Here is a 16,701-nt window from a genome sequence, read left to right as displayed (position 1 = left end):
TCTCTGTGCTGCTTATCAAGCTATTTCTTCTTCTATCATTCTGCAGTATCTATCTGCAGTAGAATACCAATTTACAGTATCTTTGTTTCTATAAGAATACATCTGTCAACAGTATGGATTTGCTTTATCTGTTAATTTGTCTTTCTGACTTTACTAAATCTTTTTATATCTTTCCTCCTTGCTACATTGTAACACAATATGTTTGTACTCACACACATTGGAATACTACAGGCTTGCTGTGAAACTACTTTGTAATTGTACACCCTGCTGTTGTGAAAACAGATGTTGGAAGAAATAAATTGGGATATAACGAGCTGCTCGGTGGAAACAAGGTTTTCCTCCATCCTTACAGTGGCATATCTAAAACCGAGAAACATATTATGGTGTTTCAAGGATTTTAGTGTATGAAGATACTGTTTCCATAGCAGCACTGTGTATCTGGAAGGTAGTTTAATAGCAAACCTTATGCGTGTATGTAGAGAGTTTCAGAAATAGTGATTATAGGGTTAATGGATCAGTGTTTTTTCAAGATGGACATTAACCCTACGTTAATGTTTCCCTTTAGTGGACAGATATTTTTCCTTTTCAAATTTTAAATCTATTTACAGTTTTAAAGACCTAATCTACTTTATTTCATGTAATTACAGTATCTGTGTTGTTTCTGCTTAGGAGTACCAAAAACACTTTAGTAATCCTTTGTTTCAATTTAATTTAAATGTATTGTTTGAATGGTAGAGATTAATTAATTAACTAAAGAAATTTTGGTCAAGGAAACATTCACATCCTTAGACATTGTATAATACATATATATGAATAGACAATCCAAATTAATTGGTTTAGGAACTTCTACAAATAGAGCTGAAAGTGTCTCACTATTATTTACCTGTGTAACCCAAGTCTGTGTTGTCCATAGTCTTGATGTATCCACTTCTTCCCCTTTTCAAAGTAGAAGAGACCATAGAGGCTCTTTCAGCAGCCGAAGAGGAAGAGTGGACTACAGCAGCAACAGCAGCTCTTGTGGAGCAAGAGCAGCAGAGGAGTGGGGAGGAGCCTGAGCAGGGGCCTGCTGCTTCTGAGCACTTAGAGCAGGCAGAAATAATAAGCGAGGCCCAGGCTCAGTTCTGTCCGCAGGCCGAGGCAGCTAGTGTACCCACAGAGGCACCCAACGGGAGGGGCGATGAGGCAGGGTTGGAAAAGTGCCCTCAGGAAGGTGTGTCCTCCTTCCAGTTTGCATGTGTTTTATTTATTTTTAATGATAGTTTAGAGAAAGTAAGGGAGTTAGGAAGAATGAAAATAACTCTGTTAGCGCTCCTAAGCCATGCAAGTTTGAAGGTAATTTTGCTTCTCTGTCAATTTAACAGTGTGATGCGTGAAGCTGCAAAGAGCCTTGATTTTGCTTTTTTCTGTTTCCTATTTTAGTTTTGTTGGTAATTGCTGGTTTTGATGGGCAATAGTGTTTCATGTGCTGATGCTGCTGCCAAGCCTTGGTCTGCTTAATGCATTGATGCTAAATGTTAAGGCTGCTGTTAGACCAACCCGTTCCATTAGTTTTAACTCATTGCTTGGTGTGTCTTTGCCAGCTACATTGTTGATAAATTTATTGATTTATCCAATCCCTGAATCACCTGCTTTCTACGCAATGGAAAAAAAATGCAAATCTTCTGATTTGATGGTGTTTTGGTTCAGCTTTTTTCAAAATGTGTTACTACCAGTGATATAATTTTTTTCTTTGTTTCTTAGTGCTGATATTCCATATATTGTCATTCCCTGTATCAGTAATACCCACTTTTCATCAACATTCAATTTTCTTTCCATTCAAACTGCCGTTGCTGTTATTCACTAAAAACTGAGTATGATTTTCCATCTTAATTTTTGGTTTTTATAGCGTTTGGTAACTGCAACAATTAATTGTTGCTAATTTAATTTAAACAGATTCTCATTCCTCTTTGATTCCCTTGAAATTCAGTTATATTCGGTAATTGTCAAACTTTTCCAATTGTACCCTTTTATTTTTTTCGGTAATGCTTTTCTGCAAAATATCAATGCACGTAACTTTAATATTTTTCACATATTCAAAGCATATTTAGAGCACAGTGTGCAGGATATGTTCGAAATTGTAGTTTTTTTCAGTGATTAACAGCATGTTAATTCACCGAACAAACAAATAACAAAGAACTTAGTAACTACACTTAATGTTTTAAGGAAAATTAATATTCAGCATACAGTAAGGACGCAGTTGTTAAACAGAAAGCGTACAAAAAACAGGTTCTCAGATTTACAATAACTGCTCCCCTTCCAGTCTTCCCTTCCATAACTCCGAACCCATTCCTCAGTGCAGCACCTAACCTGCATTACTATATCAATCAATAATTAAATTAATATATTAACAATTAATAAGTACATTTATTAATTTTAATTACTGATTATTTTTTGTTACATGCAGTAAATAAATACATGCATTACATGAATTATTAATACATTAAATGCATACACCTAACCTGTGTGCACACACCCGGTCCAGTCTATTAAACTAAGAGATTAAACCCTTAAACCATGACCTCAATGGTCGATTTAAACCTTTTCCCAGACACTAAAATTAGTAAAACCACCAAAACAACAGCTGACCCATTGTACTCTGTTATCTATATAATTTAATTTACTGTATTTTATTCTGTGGCCTAATATCTACAATAATTAATCATGCATAGAGCTGTCCCATTCTCTTAGAACTTCGAAACACAAGCAAATTATTTTAAAATTTGTATAATATATGTAGTGTATCTATTCTAGTTAGCTAGTTTATATTTATTCTAAGGACTGAACATAATATTATTGATGTTATTCACAAGTATTTTCTGTTCTTTTGAGCCCTTTCTTAAATTAGAAACAACAGGAAATTAAATTATCTCTTAAATCAAGAGAGATGTATTTGAACTAATTTACAACTATGATATTTTAAATAATATATATATAATTTTCTCAGTGTATAATCTCTAATTAGCAAATCTAGGATCGTGAGGGATTAAACAACGTCTTGCATCAATATAGTATCAATATAGTATTTCATAAGTATTTAGTATTTAATCATTTTCACCTACACTACATATTACATGTTGTTCTTTTGTTCAATATTTAATAAGCCTCATGGGCCTTAAGTGCATCCTCCTCCTCCTTTGAAATCTTTTTTACATTCTTAATGACAAGAAAAGGATTAATCTCGACAGGTTTCGATTTCTCTCATGGATCTATGGGTAATCATTGCATTTTTCTTTTCTTTTATTACCCATCCACATTGTGGCTCTGCATGTATGCATAGTGACATCAGTGGTATTTTCGTTTTTCATTTTCGTGTTTCTTCATGCTGCCATTGTTGTTTCTCCAAAATAATGCAGTGCATTTTGCTGCATAAAACAACATCCATTGGTGGAGAGCTTTGCATGTTTGCAATGTGTTGCTTGTTAAAAAAAAAAGAAAAAAAAAGTGGAACAACCAGACTACTTTAGATTTGCTTGCAGCCCTGAAGATGGACACAGGAAGGCCAGCAGGGCCCAGCAGTGAGCTGACCTCTCCCTTCTGCTCAGATCACAAAGATGCTGAAAAGCAACAGGAGGAGCCATCCAAACTACAAGCAACAGCCGAACTGCAAGCTCTTGTTCCATCAGGAAAAGACGAACAAACCACTCAGCCCAAAATCTTGGAAACTGTCCCCCAAAAACCTATTGAACCTGCTACTGTTCACGAGGCGCCTAAGATCGAGCAAGGTCCCGTTCCAGCTGCCAGTTCTCCTTCAAATGGCCAGATCCACCCCAAAGAAACGTCAGAGCCCTCAGCAAAACAGTCAGATGATGCAAAAGGAAAAGAGTCTGGTATAACCTCTGAGCAACAATATCAACCGGAGGAAACCAAGAAACAGGATCCCTTACTAACAGATGTACAAAAAGAAGAAGACGGGATTTCTTCCAAGGATCTCAAAAGTGTTTCTGAAACAAAGACTGGTACTGCTGAAAAACAGCCATCAGCTGAAATGCAGGAGCCTAGCAGTCCAGTGGCTCTAGTAACAAAAGGGCAGCCCATTGACTCCAAGACTGAGCTGCTGCCTGATGACACAATAGATCAGGACAAAACAGAAGGTAAACCTGGCACCATGCCAAAACCTGAGGACATTGGTGCTAAAAAGGAGGAGAAACAAGCTAAGGGTGATGAATTGGAGAAAAGAGAAGAGAAGCCGGAAAACGTAGTGATTAAAACAGAAACACATGGCTATGAGACTTCTTTGGCAGGAACACAACTACTAGAAAGTGACATTTTCTTACCAGCACGTTTAGATGCAGTGAAAGAATTAGGGACTCCTAGCCATGAAGAGCACAAAGAGGGAACTGCTAGTGCCAAGTCTGCAGAACAGTCAGTAGATAAAGGTCTAAAAGAGGATTTGTCAACTCCTGTGATCGTGTCAGACTTCAAGACAAAGGAGGAGACTCCCACTGAAGTCCCAGAGCAGCCAAGCACAGAAATAAAGGTGGCAAGTAAAGAGGTAATGCAAGACCAAGTGGAACCAGACCAACCACATACAGACGAACCTTCAAGTCACTTGGACCTGCCCATGGAAAGCCTTGAGAAAGACAAGTCGGGGATGTCAGCTTATTTTGAGACATCAGCCTTGAAGGAAGAGGAAGCCAAGGGGGATGCTGAGCAAAGCGAGGATTACTACGAGCTCAGTGATGCAAGAGAGAAGACTTCTACATCTCCAGTTGTTGTACCAGATGTGTGTGGGAAAACTGAGAAGCTCCAGGCAGCAGTGGATACTGCCTTACCCCACGAAATTAGCTACAGCACATTGGCTCAGGCACAACTATCGGAGGACAAAACGGATGCCAGGAAGAGTCCAGTAGAGGAATTGAAAGCCCTCCCAACATTGGAAAAGAAGAAGGATGAGAGTAGGCTCTCAGCAGGCAGGTTATCTTTGGAGCAGAGAAGTTACTCTCTGAACATTCCCATTGCTTCCTTGGAAGCACTGAATCAAGGAGGGGGTCACGGGCGTCCAAGGACCTTCTCACCTCTGGCTACAGATATTATGTCTTTCACCAGTGGTAGCTTAGATGAGCCAACAGATTACCTTCCAGTAACCACACCTTCAGTAGAAAAGCAGCCAGTTTTCCCTCCTTTGATTCTGGAAACCTCTGCTACAGCTCCCACTTCTTCGCCCCCTGTTCTGGCTGCAGAGATGAAAACCAGCCCGCAGGCAGAGTCACCTACCGAATCTCCTTTCCCATTGAAGGACTATTACAAAAATGGCACTGTGATGGCTCCTGACCTTCCTGAAATGCTAGATCTAGCAGGCACAAGATCCAGACTGACATCAGAGAGCGCTGACCCTGAGATAGTGAGGAGAAAATCAGTTCCCGCAGATGTGCCAGCCCTTGTGGGTGACAGCTTGGCCCAGTTCGGTTGGGTAGACAAGAGTCAGAAGGTAGCTAGAAGTGAAAGCCAACTGGAAGAGATTGGATATTGCATTTTCAATGAGTATACAGGCCCCATGCCCTCACCTGCTGATGTGCATAGCCCAATGGACTCACCTCCTCAGATTTTCACCACACTTGTCATGGAAGAGGATAAAGAAGAGGGGATTACAGTACCTGAGGCACAGAAAGCAAAGGAGGAGGAAGGCTGGAAAGCAGAAGCCATGAAAAAAGAGGAAAGTGAGGCTGAGGACAAATCTAAAATTGTGACTCAACTGGTATCTGAAGTAGACAAAGCAGTAATGGATGTTATAAAGGAAGATTCAGTGGCTGACATGGTTGGAATAAAGGAAATTGGGGAAAAGGAAAGTGTGGCTGTTGAGGAAGCCAGTGCAGAAAGTGACAAAATGGACACAGGAGCCAAAAGTGTTGTAATAGTGCATGAAGAAGAAAAAGTAAAAGAACATGATCTCACTTCTAAAGCTGGACCCATTTCTAATATCCAAGGGCAAGTAATTCCAGAGGTTGAAGAGCAGGAGCTTTCAAGAGACAGTACATCTCCTGTCCCACCAGAGATAGATGACAAAGGAGCCAAAGAAGTGAAGCTTAGTGAAGTTTCTGAGGTTGAGTCTACAGCTGTGCATGCACAACCAGTTACCCTTGAAAGTACAAATATTGAGCCTGAAGTAGAACCTAAAGCAGATTCTGAGCCCAAACCTGAGGATTCTGAAAAGCTTTTGAAACTAGAAGACCGCCCTTTGAGTGTAGAAGAAGCACGGGAGCTGCAGGAAATGAAAGAGAAAATGAAAGAGAAGCCAGATTTGGTGCACCAGGAAGCCTATGAAGAGGTAGATGCAGAAGAAGTCTACACAGGTGTGCTAAGCAAAGAACAAGTGTCAAAACCTGAAGCCACCAAACAGATGCCATCTACTGACAGCACTTCAGAGGAAGAAAAAATTGAAATACAGGAACCAGAAAAGCTTAAACAGCCAGAGGAGGAATTGGTACCCAAAGCAGAGCTGGTAGGTGAGGAGACTCCAAAGGAATCCCTAGCTGTTCCTGCAAAGGAGGAGGAGCCTGCAGCAGTGACACCGGAAGTCATGGGAGAAGAACTGAAAGAGAAGGAAGGTGAAGAAGAAGTGGAAATGGCTGAAGAACCAGAAGAAGTCCTGGAGGAAGTCAAGGAACCCGTCTCACTGGAAAAGCAGGAAGAGGAAGGGGAGGGGTTGAGTGGTGAAGCTGGGGCTGAGGAAGCACTGGAACCCAGAGGGGTCATTGAGTCAGTCGTCACTGTGGAAGACGACTTCATTACTGTGGTTCAGACTATCGATGAGGGTGAGGAGCCCTGCCACAGCGTGAGGTTCTCTGCACCCACTGAAGAAGAGCCACAACGGGTGAGCCCTAAGGAGGAGGGGGAGGAGCAGGAGGAGGAAGAACAAACAGAGGAAGCAGAAGTTGAGGGTGCAAGCCTGGAGGAGGCTTCTGAGGTTCCTGCCTCTCCTGCGAAGGAGGAGGTTCCTGAGTCTGAATGTAGAACAGAGACATATGATGACTACAAAGATGAAACTACCATTGATGACTCCATATTGGATACAGACAGTGCCTGGGTGGACACTCAAGGTGCGAGTTTTATTTTATTTGTTGCTCAAGATTACAAATTATGTATCTGTGCTTCAAATGTTACCTAAAGAACAATACTGCTTTATTTTCTTCTTTGCTCCTTTGTATATATCCCAAATGCCATTAATGTATGAACACATGCATTCAGTTCTTTACCAAGTTACTTGGTATGTTCCCATATTCACCTTGGGAAATTTACAAAGAAATTTACACTAAGATGTTTGCCTTTGAGTGAACTTATTTTAATTATCTACAAATTTGACGATCTTATTTGGCTCATGAACACAGACGTCAACGTGTCTCCATAATAAAACTGTGGTTCTAGTTATGTTCATTTTAAAATCACCACTAATGGATGTTGATATACAGTACAGTAGATGAGTATCAATAATCATCATTAATTGTATGAGATGTTTCTTTAGATCAGTATTAATAGTGACAAAATAGTTGGACATACATTATCAACTGCATATGTGTGAGGATTGAGCTAGACAGAGTAGGATGTAAGAAAGACAAAACATATAACACTGTTACTTAACACAAGGGCTCACATTGGAGTTTTTAATAAACAACACATAAGTAAACTGCACTTGACCAAGGGATTGTTGTGCCTTTTTGCCTGCTATGGGCTCAGTCTTCTTGTTTTGCTCCTTATGAACTGCAGATGACGACAGGAGTATCATGACTGAAAAGATCGAACCACTTCCCAAAACGGAGAGCCTTGAAATCAGAAAACCCTCTGTGGAAAAACTCACAAAGGAGAAGGGAATGGGTAGGGGGAAGGGTCGGGTCTCCACTCCTGAGCGCAAACCAGCCAGAAAGGAGCCCAGTTCTGTCCCCAGGGATGAGATGAAGAAGAAAAAAGGTTCCTATCATAGATATTAGTATTATACGTTTACTACATTACTCTTACTTAATTTAATCTCCATTAGTTTTCAGCATCTTTTGGCGTAACTTTGATTTGAATACAAAAGATTTTAAAAATCACCTTGTAATTTTTTCAAAGTCATTTTTTCTAGATTTTACTTTATACAGATATTGTTCTAGTACGATTATGGCAGCCACCCTCAAAACTGCTATCCGTTCCCAAGGAATTGCACAGCAGTAAATGAAATGGAAATTGTTTTGATTTTCAGATCGCTGACTGGGTAGAGGATGTGGGAGAAGACTGGGCTTTTCATAATATGTGCAAAAGCCTGAGTCTAAGTCACTTTAATGTCTAGCGCCATCAAATAGGTCATCCAGAATGTGATTTTCCTACAACAAAATGCAGTGGCTATTTGTTCCATCTGCACACTAAAACGTTTTTTTTTACGGTTTTCATCGTGTTTGATTTCTTTCTTACCTTAGATGAAGGGGATGTCTGAATGATGTTGTAATCCTTCTGTGTCGGTGATTTAACTCTGCTCAACCTGACTTTGTCTCTCCTTCTTATAGCAGTGTTTAAGAAGGCTGAAATAACTAAAAAAACAGACATACAGACCCGATCTCCTTCCCGGAAAATTGTATTAAAACCGGCTGTCAGATACCCTAGACCAGCTCAGCATCACGCCTGTGCTAAACGGAAACCAACAGGTGACAACGCCCCAACAAAACAATCTGCAATGTGGCTGGCAAACATGGACATCCGTATCTCATTGCTAGAGTGGTTTCTTTCTGTCGTTCTTGTTGGTTTTGTGTTGTTGTTTTTTTTTTTAAACCACTGGGCTGCGTTTTTTTTTTATTTGAAGATTGTGGCATAGTTCTCTTCAATGCTTATGCCATTCGTGAATTAGCAGAATATTTTTTTGCGTATCGAGCAGTAACCATGATCATTCATGCTTTCTTTTCTGTTCCGTTGTCTTTCTTGCTTGGTTAAACCACCGTGCTCGTGCATTGGCCGTGCATTGGCATTCAGCGCTTTTTACCATTCTTCTTCTCCTTTACTCTATCAGTGGCAGTTTTTCTTGGTCAGAAATGACTGTATGTGAGCAGCAGTCTGCAGCTGGGATTATGGAGTGGAATCGGCAGAATTGTATTGGTCTGTTTTTGAAGAGCCTTAGTATTTTTATGTATCACTTTTAAGCTGGTTTTTGTAGCTCACTCTTGTCGTGGCACAGATGATTGCCCAAGATGCTAGTTTCCTCGATTGGGCTACCTTGCCAAAAGTTGCTCGCCAGTGTACCGTGCCACTGTGTTTCAGACAGTCTGTGCTCTATTGTGCTATGTGGGGAAGAAAAAATCATGTACTTTATGTGAGAGGGACCTAAAAGTAGTATGCAATAATAAAGGGAGAACTCGGTATAAAATGAAATCTTAATTTTTTATGATTTCAAGATGAAGAACATGCATGATTTAGAAAGCAAAATTAAATTTTACCCCACAATAATCCAGGATTAACTTTATATTACCGACCTCCATTCAAATTAACTGAATATAATGACTGTATATCCTGGATGTAGGTTAAGTGTCTTTTATATGTGTGTCTGTCAGCAAGTACAGTAGCTTGTCAATGGTGGGATTTCTGGGGGGGTCCAGTCAGACTTGCAGCTGAGCCTTTTCAGATCCAGCTGCTGCGTTAGATTTTCCGTGTGGTTTTCGCCCTCAGTGTGTCATGCACCATTCGCTCCAACCATCGCTGCTTTTTCTGTGAGTTCGCTCCAGAGTCGGCGTGCTTTAACCACGCCAGTGTCCCTCTCTCTCTCTGCAGCTGTGGCCGTGACAGAAGGGAGGCAGCCCCTCAGCGTGGCCAGGCAGACCAGGGACAGAGTCACAGTGAGTCCTTTATCCTCTTTACTCAAATCATGGAGTAAGTCTCTCTGCAGTACCAGACAATGCTCTACTGTATGTGGGAGGGCTCTCAGGTGTAGCTTCTGTATTACACAGCACTAAGTGTTTATTCTATTCTTAAGGTGAAAGTTTTACTGTCATGCATCTCAGGCATCTCATAACTATGATATTTCTCTGACTAGATTCAAATGTGATACATCTCTGAATGAGTAATTGCTTTTTTTTTCAAATATTAAATGATGGAAATTTAATATGTTAGGATATTAGCTGTCTGGTATAGACCTTCTCTTAATTGGTGCTATACTGTTACCACGTGCAAGCTCTTTCATTTACAGTGCTTTCAAGAGCAATGCATGGATGCTGTAAATTCAGTTCTTATTTTCCCAGAAGTTGTTTTTTTTTCCACTTTCCTGAAAGCGTTCCCGAAGCTTTTTTCAGTGCTCACCCATAATTTACTCGTCATGTTCTTCACCAGCGCTGTTCGTACAAAATGTTAAAGTTGACAGTCTGTGTAAAGCTGAAAGAGATCAATGAAAGAGAACAGCACAATTTCTGAAGGGATTTCTAAGATGACATTGTCAGCAGCTTGATTTATTAAATCATAAGCCTTTCCTAATGAGATTGAAAAAAATGTCCATTTCACACTGTCCAGATAAAACACGCATTTAGTCTCATCAGCTAGCGTTTTTCTTTGAGATCCTAATTACTTTCCTCACAGTAGATGATGAAAAAACTAATCTCTATATTTAATGTTATTACTAATTCTACACATCTATCTGCATTTATATGTCTATTTAAAATAATACATACAAGTTTAATACGACTCATATTAAAGACTTAAATCTGAAATGCTGCAGGGATGACTTCAATCAGCATCAGAACACATACAGTACATTACAGCTTCCAAAGTGTGCCTTGTCTTTGTCTTTCATTTCTTTTGTTTTCATTGTCATGCTTTCTATTTTATTTTTTGGTATTTCACATTTTTATACAGTATTTGTCACTACTTCACTACAAGGTCTCATGTCAGTAAAGTTTTCTGTAGATAGGAGATAAAATGATATCTCATGGGTATAAAGAGTTAGTGTGAAATGTCTCTGTCTTCGTCAAGTGGGTAGTCCTTAATCAAACAGTCCCACTAAAGCCTCACATTAATTATCAAGACAGGCTTTGACTGACATTTATTCAAAGGGTCTCTTAAGAATTGTCAGCTCTAATATTACTATCATTCTTTTTCACTTGGATGATGCCAACACACACCCCTCTGTTTATAAAACAACTTGTAATTTCTTCAAATGCTCAATTGCTTCTAGCATATTCAGTATGATTATACAATAATACAAAAAATCATGCTTGTTTTGTATTAATTAATCTTGATGTTCATTTACAGCTTAAAGAAATGGTTTAAAGTAGCCATAGACTTATTATTATCATGTTGCATGTCATCATTATGCAAAGGCATCTACTGTATGACACTTTACAGAAAGCTGCGCAGTACAGCATTATCATGTGATTATTCCTTCTAACAGGCAAAGACATGGAAATCACGAAAAAATAAGAATGTTTCTAATAATTCTAATACTATTACTGCTAATTGTTTGGGTATGGTGAATTTTTAAAGAATCTTAAGGCAGATGAGAACCTATATTGGCTCTGAAAGGCATAACTACAATAAAAAACATTACTGAGTTTCATTACTGTATACACTTAATTTGTTTTATGGTTAACTTTAATTTGGATCATTTTTATGCATTCATCAGTGTTTAGCCTGTCTTATTTCATATGTTCCATTGTCTTTTTAGTCATTTGTTTTTTCATTTGCATTTTTAATTTAATTCTTCACCACCTCCCTTTCTTGTCTTTCACTCTCACATCAAGAACTCATCCCCCTCTGCACTCACAAAGATCCCTACCTCTAAAGTGCGGGCCTCAGCCCTGCTCCTTCCCAGACCCAGCTCGGCTTGCTCGCTCACTAAAAAGACCTCTTACCTCGAGTCAGAGCTGTATGGCCCGCGACCGTCCTCCGCAGGGCCCAGAGACCACCACACAAACCACAGCCCCTTAGCCAAGGTAAGAAAAGCCAGGGCAGGGTCTCACATGTTGCTCCCGCTAAATGGAAACACATTTATTATACAATACGTAGTGTATATTTGGACTTATTTGTGCAGTCTCCAGATTTTTCATTCTGTGTGCACTTTTGAGCTTTGAGTTTGCTGGCTATGAGGTTCAGCTTACCATGCCTCAGGCTTTTCATTAACATTGTAGCAAAAGAAAAACACAAAGGGTGTGATTAATCCACTTCTGAAGTTAATTAACTTTATTTGTAGCGTTTTTACATCCTGTTTTCAGTACAATTGGTAGTCTGAAATCTGTTAGCTACTGACGTTTTTCTGGTGGTCTCCCATGCACAGTAGCAGGTCTCTTTTGTCTGCCACCAATAGTAGCTAAAAGTGAATGGCTGCTGGTGGAAAGCATTGCTTTTGTACTGTAGATAAGGAGTGCTGCTAAAGTGAGATATTGTATATTAGGTATTGAGACTAAATTTCGAAATTTCTACTTATGTAAGCAGAAACAGCCACTGGCTCTATTATTTTGCATTATCGTTGCATTAATTTAGATACAGTCAAAAGATCTGGTGATGTAGTCTTGTTTTACTGAGTTTAGCAAATATTTTTCTGGGATTTAGTTTTTTGGGGAATTTCTTATTCCTTGTTTCTGTACTTTTAAGCATTTTCAAAGCCTCCTGTCACTGATGGATTTGTTCATGCTAATGGTGTGATCATACCCTTAGACATCCTGCATTATAATAGTTCAATATAAAGGTTAGTATATTATTAATCTACACAAGAGTGAAAGGAAAACATTTGGCCATCTCACTTGTTTGGTAGTTAGCAGCTATTTGTGTCAGGGATCTCATTGAACCATTTTTTTGAAGGAAGTCAGGGATTTGGTTTCATTGATCTAGTCCTATAGCTTGTTCCATATTCCCACAGCCAGTACGCTTTCACACAGTTTCCACTGGTTGACTTTGTCAGCGCTTTCGAGGATTTTAAATCCTAGAATCAGGTCTCCTCACTGTCTTCCTTGTTCGAGACTAAAATGGTTCTGTTCCTTCAGCCTCTCAGTGTCAGTCCCTTCATTCCCAGTAGAGTCTGTGTGGTAACAGCAATAAACACAGCAGAAATGCCTCGCATGGCCGCACTGCAGTGAAGCTCCAGCACTCGGGAGGTGAAGCCCAGAAGGGCTCTCACGCCCTGCCTTAATGTTGTGTGTGTCAGGATGGCAGCTCACGGAGCCCAGAGAAGCGCTCGGCTCTCCCCAGGCCTTCGTCCATCCTGACGTCTCGCCGCGGGCCAGCTGCTGACCACGACGAGAGCTCCACCTCGATTACCAGCTCCGGCTCCACTGCGCCTCGCCGTCCCACCTGTAAGAGCCTGCCCCCTCCCCTCCTGTTTCCCAGCATCCTCCCCTGCTGGCCCCTAATGCAGCTAATTCTAGCTGCCGTCCTCTCCATTGGCACCATGGAAACCTCTTCTTCTGCCTTGTTAATGTCTAACTTTTTTATCTGAATGAAATGTCTTCTTCGGTTTACACTTCTGTGATGTGGGTTAAAGTGCTTACTGAATGAAGTAAGAATGAAGTAAGGTGGTCTTTTCTGTTGCATATTATATTCCATTGATTGTTTATTGATTGTAAAAATGTGTCAAATACAGTGATGTGAGGACCTTTTGGCTTTTACAAGTTAAAAGCATGAAGATTTGACCATTTTAAGGAAAAGTGATAGTGACATTTGAAGGACTTAAAATGCTCTGTGCTATATTCCAGTCTCAATTTAGGTGTGACACCCAACTGCTTTTGTATCACTGAAATGAATTCTTGTTTTACTCATCTACCCAGGTTGTGTAGAGGTGTGAGATTTTAAAACATCTTAGGTGAACCAGAGCCTTTGCCTATACCCCCCAAATTGCTCTTTGCCAGAGCAGAAACAATTACATTAAAAAATCTATTCCTTCTGCTCCTGAAAAAGAAACAGTCCTAAACTGTGCAAAAAGTCAGTTCAACATGTTTAACATGTGTCCTCGTAAGGGACTGAGGCTGAGACATTCGATAGTTTGATCTAGATCACTGACGGAAAACGTCAGCAATGACAGCAGCACAAGACTGCCTGTGTGTTGAAGATGCCTCAGCGTATCCCTTTAAATAGCTTTACAAAATTTTCTTCTTCAAAGTTGTCAGGATGCCCTCTAACCCTCTGAAGGTTAGCCTTTAGTTCACCCCCAGATTCAAATAATTGGAGATTTTTAACAGTAATCCCAGGAAAACAAATCCTGTGTCAGCTGGGGAAGACCAACGTTTTTTTTTTCTCCAATATGAAATAGCTGATAAAACTGATATGACTGATCAGGGAGATATGCCCACTGCAGGATGAGATTCTAGTTTTGCTGTTACAACACAAAGACTGGCTTCAGCAAAACTGCTTTTTTCACACTACACATTCTTTTTAAAAAAAAAAATTGTTCAGTTATTACCAACACTCTATCATTACCTTCCTGCAGATAAAAGGTCCTTATCCACTGGTGTTCTGTGGATGAGAGAGCATGTAATTCCCCCTTACAGGATGTCTATCCATTGCATGGATTACAGTATATACAACTGAGTGGACAGGGTGGACTCAAGCCCATAGCCTGTTTTGGGTCATGAGTTGAGAGACGTACAGTATGTACTACACTACACTACCTCCACACGCTAGACAGAGCTCCCACTGTATGTATTTTATTACAAATCTTTTCTTTGCTTTTCACTGCTTTAGAGCTTCTAGACGTAGTATTGACAGCTGTTGCCCTCTTTTCCCTCCCTCCTTCTCTAATCCCCCCAACCCAAACATGCTTTCCTTTTCCCCAATCCCCCTCTCCCATGTAGCATTCCGTTCTGAAGGAAGAGCCGAGCAGAGAGCCGGGAGAAACCCCAGTATGACAGGTAGCTAAAGCTGTCCCTTCTCCATCCACCCCTCCTTGGCAGATCCTTTGGACATTTCTCCTTCTCACTGGGCTTCTCTCTGGAATCTTTCACATGGAAAACATTTTTAGCATGGCTTCCACATGCCAGTTTACTGCAAATAACCTTTTTTTCTGTTCCTTCCCAACAAAGTTATCTTGCCTTCAGTGTGCGAGACTAGATAATTTAGTACCATGACTTGCATACTTGCATAGCACATTTGTTAGGACATTAAAAAGGATGGTAAAACTAAAGAACAGGATTGTGAAGGCAATTTGACAGTGGAACACTTAGTAAAACTGTAGAAAAGTGTAAAATGTTTATACAAATTCTCCATGATAAACTTTTGTATGCCTTCATTCACCCTATTTTTGTTAGCAAGCACCTACTTCCCCTCAGAATCTGTGCCTCGACCAGTACCACCTCATTATTGCCCATGGCTGGTCTACTTTGTTCACGGACAGTTGGTCAGAAAGAAGTCACTTGAATTTATTTTAAGAGTATTCCACTTTATTCTTGAATTTGCCCTGGCAGTTCTGTGTTTTCCTTGCTCTACAAAAATGTCCAGTGTCTTATACAAGTCTCGCAGCAGGGGCTGTGCAGCTTGTAGACTGTCCTGCTGTGATGTGGTGGCATGTTGAGGCCTGGCCACAGTGAGAAAGTGTCGATTGGGCTGTTCTGCAGGGACGGAGTCGGCCCGCTCCAGGTCGGCCAGGAGTGGCACCTCCACTCCCCGCACTCCGGGTTCCACGGCCATCACCCCCGGAACCCCACCCAGCTACTCCTGCCGCACCCCAGGGACCCCCGGCACACCCAGCTATCCCCGCACTCCTCGCACACCTGGCACGCCCAAGTCCATGAGCCTGGTGCCCCAGGAGAAGAAGGTGGCCATCATCCGCACCCCACCCAAGTCGCCCGCCACCCCCAAGCAGCTCCGCGTCATCAACCAGCCCTTGCCTGACCTGAAGAACGTCAAGTCCAAGATCGGCTCCACGGACAACATCAAGTATCAGCCCAAAGGGGGACAGGTAAGAAAGGCTTTCTGCCTCAAGGGCCGCATCCTCTTCGGCTGCTGCTGGCGTTACTGCTCAGGCAGTTCGTTTGCCCGTGAGAAGTGATGTTGCTGCCACCACTGACACGCTGTGCCTGTTCCTAACATCAGCACCCTGCGGCTCTCCTCTGTGCGTTCTTTTCTGTTCTTTGTTGTGTTTTTCTTCTGCTCCTGGTGGTGTGGAGTTTAATTGTTCATTTTTTTGTACCATGCTTTTTGTGTCTGTTCTGTCACCTGTAATGGGTTGAAAAGGAGCCAGAGTTTTATTTTTAGATTAGAGATCGTGAAATAGCTTTCCTACAGGCTGCCCCTCAACTAAGATACGGTATAGCTGTGAAGTAGATAGGAATTTTGTATTTTAGAAGTGGTGATATGGTATCATGGTGGTATATCATTGTGAGGGACTGGAAGTAATTGAAATATTTAGCTTGAGCTGTTATGGTTGCCTTTTGTTACTTTACTTGAACCCTCATCTAATCAGTTCGCTTCTGCTATAGTGTCTGTGTGTCTGGGAAATACATAACTGTTTAGCTTCATCAGATGTGCCTTTATGTTGAAATTTCACATTTCTAATCAATAAGTCTGTTTAAAGGTGTGGCAGAAAATAGGTTTTGGTTCTGAATTTATTGGACAAGCTGATTTTTAAAGACTTAAAATCAATGCAAATCAATTCTTGACAAAATTACAAAATGAATGCTTTGTCCTTAAAACAGTTCATCCGATACACTTCTTATTAATGCAAGGACTTGTCTCTGCTTTTTGGGCTCCTTAGTACAATAAAATGTATAAATATTCTGCTAAATAACAGTC

At 40.7% G+C, this 16,701-nt stretch overlaps 1 protein-coding gene across 5 annotated transcripts in view; it reads left to right on the top strand.

Annotated features, from left to right (window-relative positions):
• Nucleotides 1-16,701, top strand: part of map2 (microtubule-associated protein 2) — a 91,163-nt gene that overhangs the window by 54,036 nt on the left and 20,426 nt on the right. For 2 of the 5 annotated variants that reach the window (XM_088930740.1, XM_088930738.1), the window contains exons 7-13: nucleotides 3,516-7,076; nucleotides 7,741-7,941; nucleotides 8,514-8,651; nucleotides 9,766-9,830; nucleotides 13,124-13,271; nucleotides 14,766-14,822; nucleotides 15,525-15,868. In XM_088930740.1, the coding sequence (XP_088786866.1) occupies nucleotides 3,516-7,076; nucleotides 7,741-7,941; nucleotides 8,514-8,651; nucleotides 9,766-9,830; nucleotides 13,124-13,271; nucleotides 14,766-14,822; nucleotides 15,525-15,868 (4,514 nt within the window). Of the gene's footprint in view, nucleotides 1-949; nucleotides 1,211-3,515; nucleotides 7,077-7,740; nucleotides 7,942-8,513; nucleotides 8,652-9,765; nucleotides 9,831-11,723; nucleotides 11,916-13,123; nucleotides 13,272-14,765; nucleotides 14,823-15,524; nucleotides 15,869-16,701 lie in introns of all 5 variants that reach the window. The other 3 variants (XM_088930741.1, XM_088930739.1, XM_088930742.1) reach the window with 2 other exon arrangements.

This window comes from Atractosteus spatula, chromosome 13 (genome assembly GCF_055471065.1).
Source record: "Atractosteus spatula isolate fAtrSpa1 chromosome 13, fAtrSpa1.hap1, whole genome shotgun sequence".
NCBI lineage: Eukaryota > Metazoa > Chordata > Actinopteri > Semionotiformes > Lepisosteidae > Atractosteus > Atractosteus spatula.
Note: the sequence above shows the minus strand (reverse complement) of the source record. Positions and strands in the feature narration are given on the sequence as shown.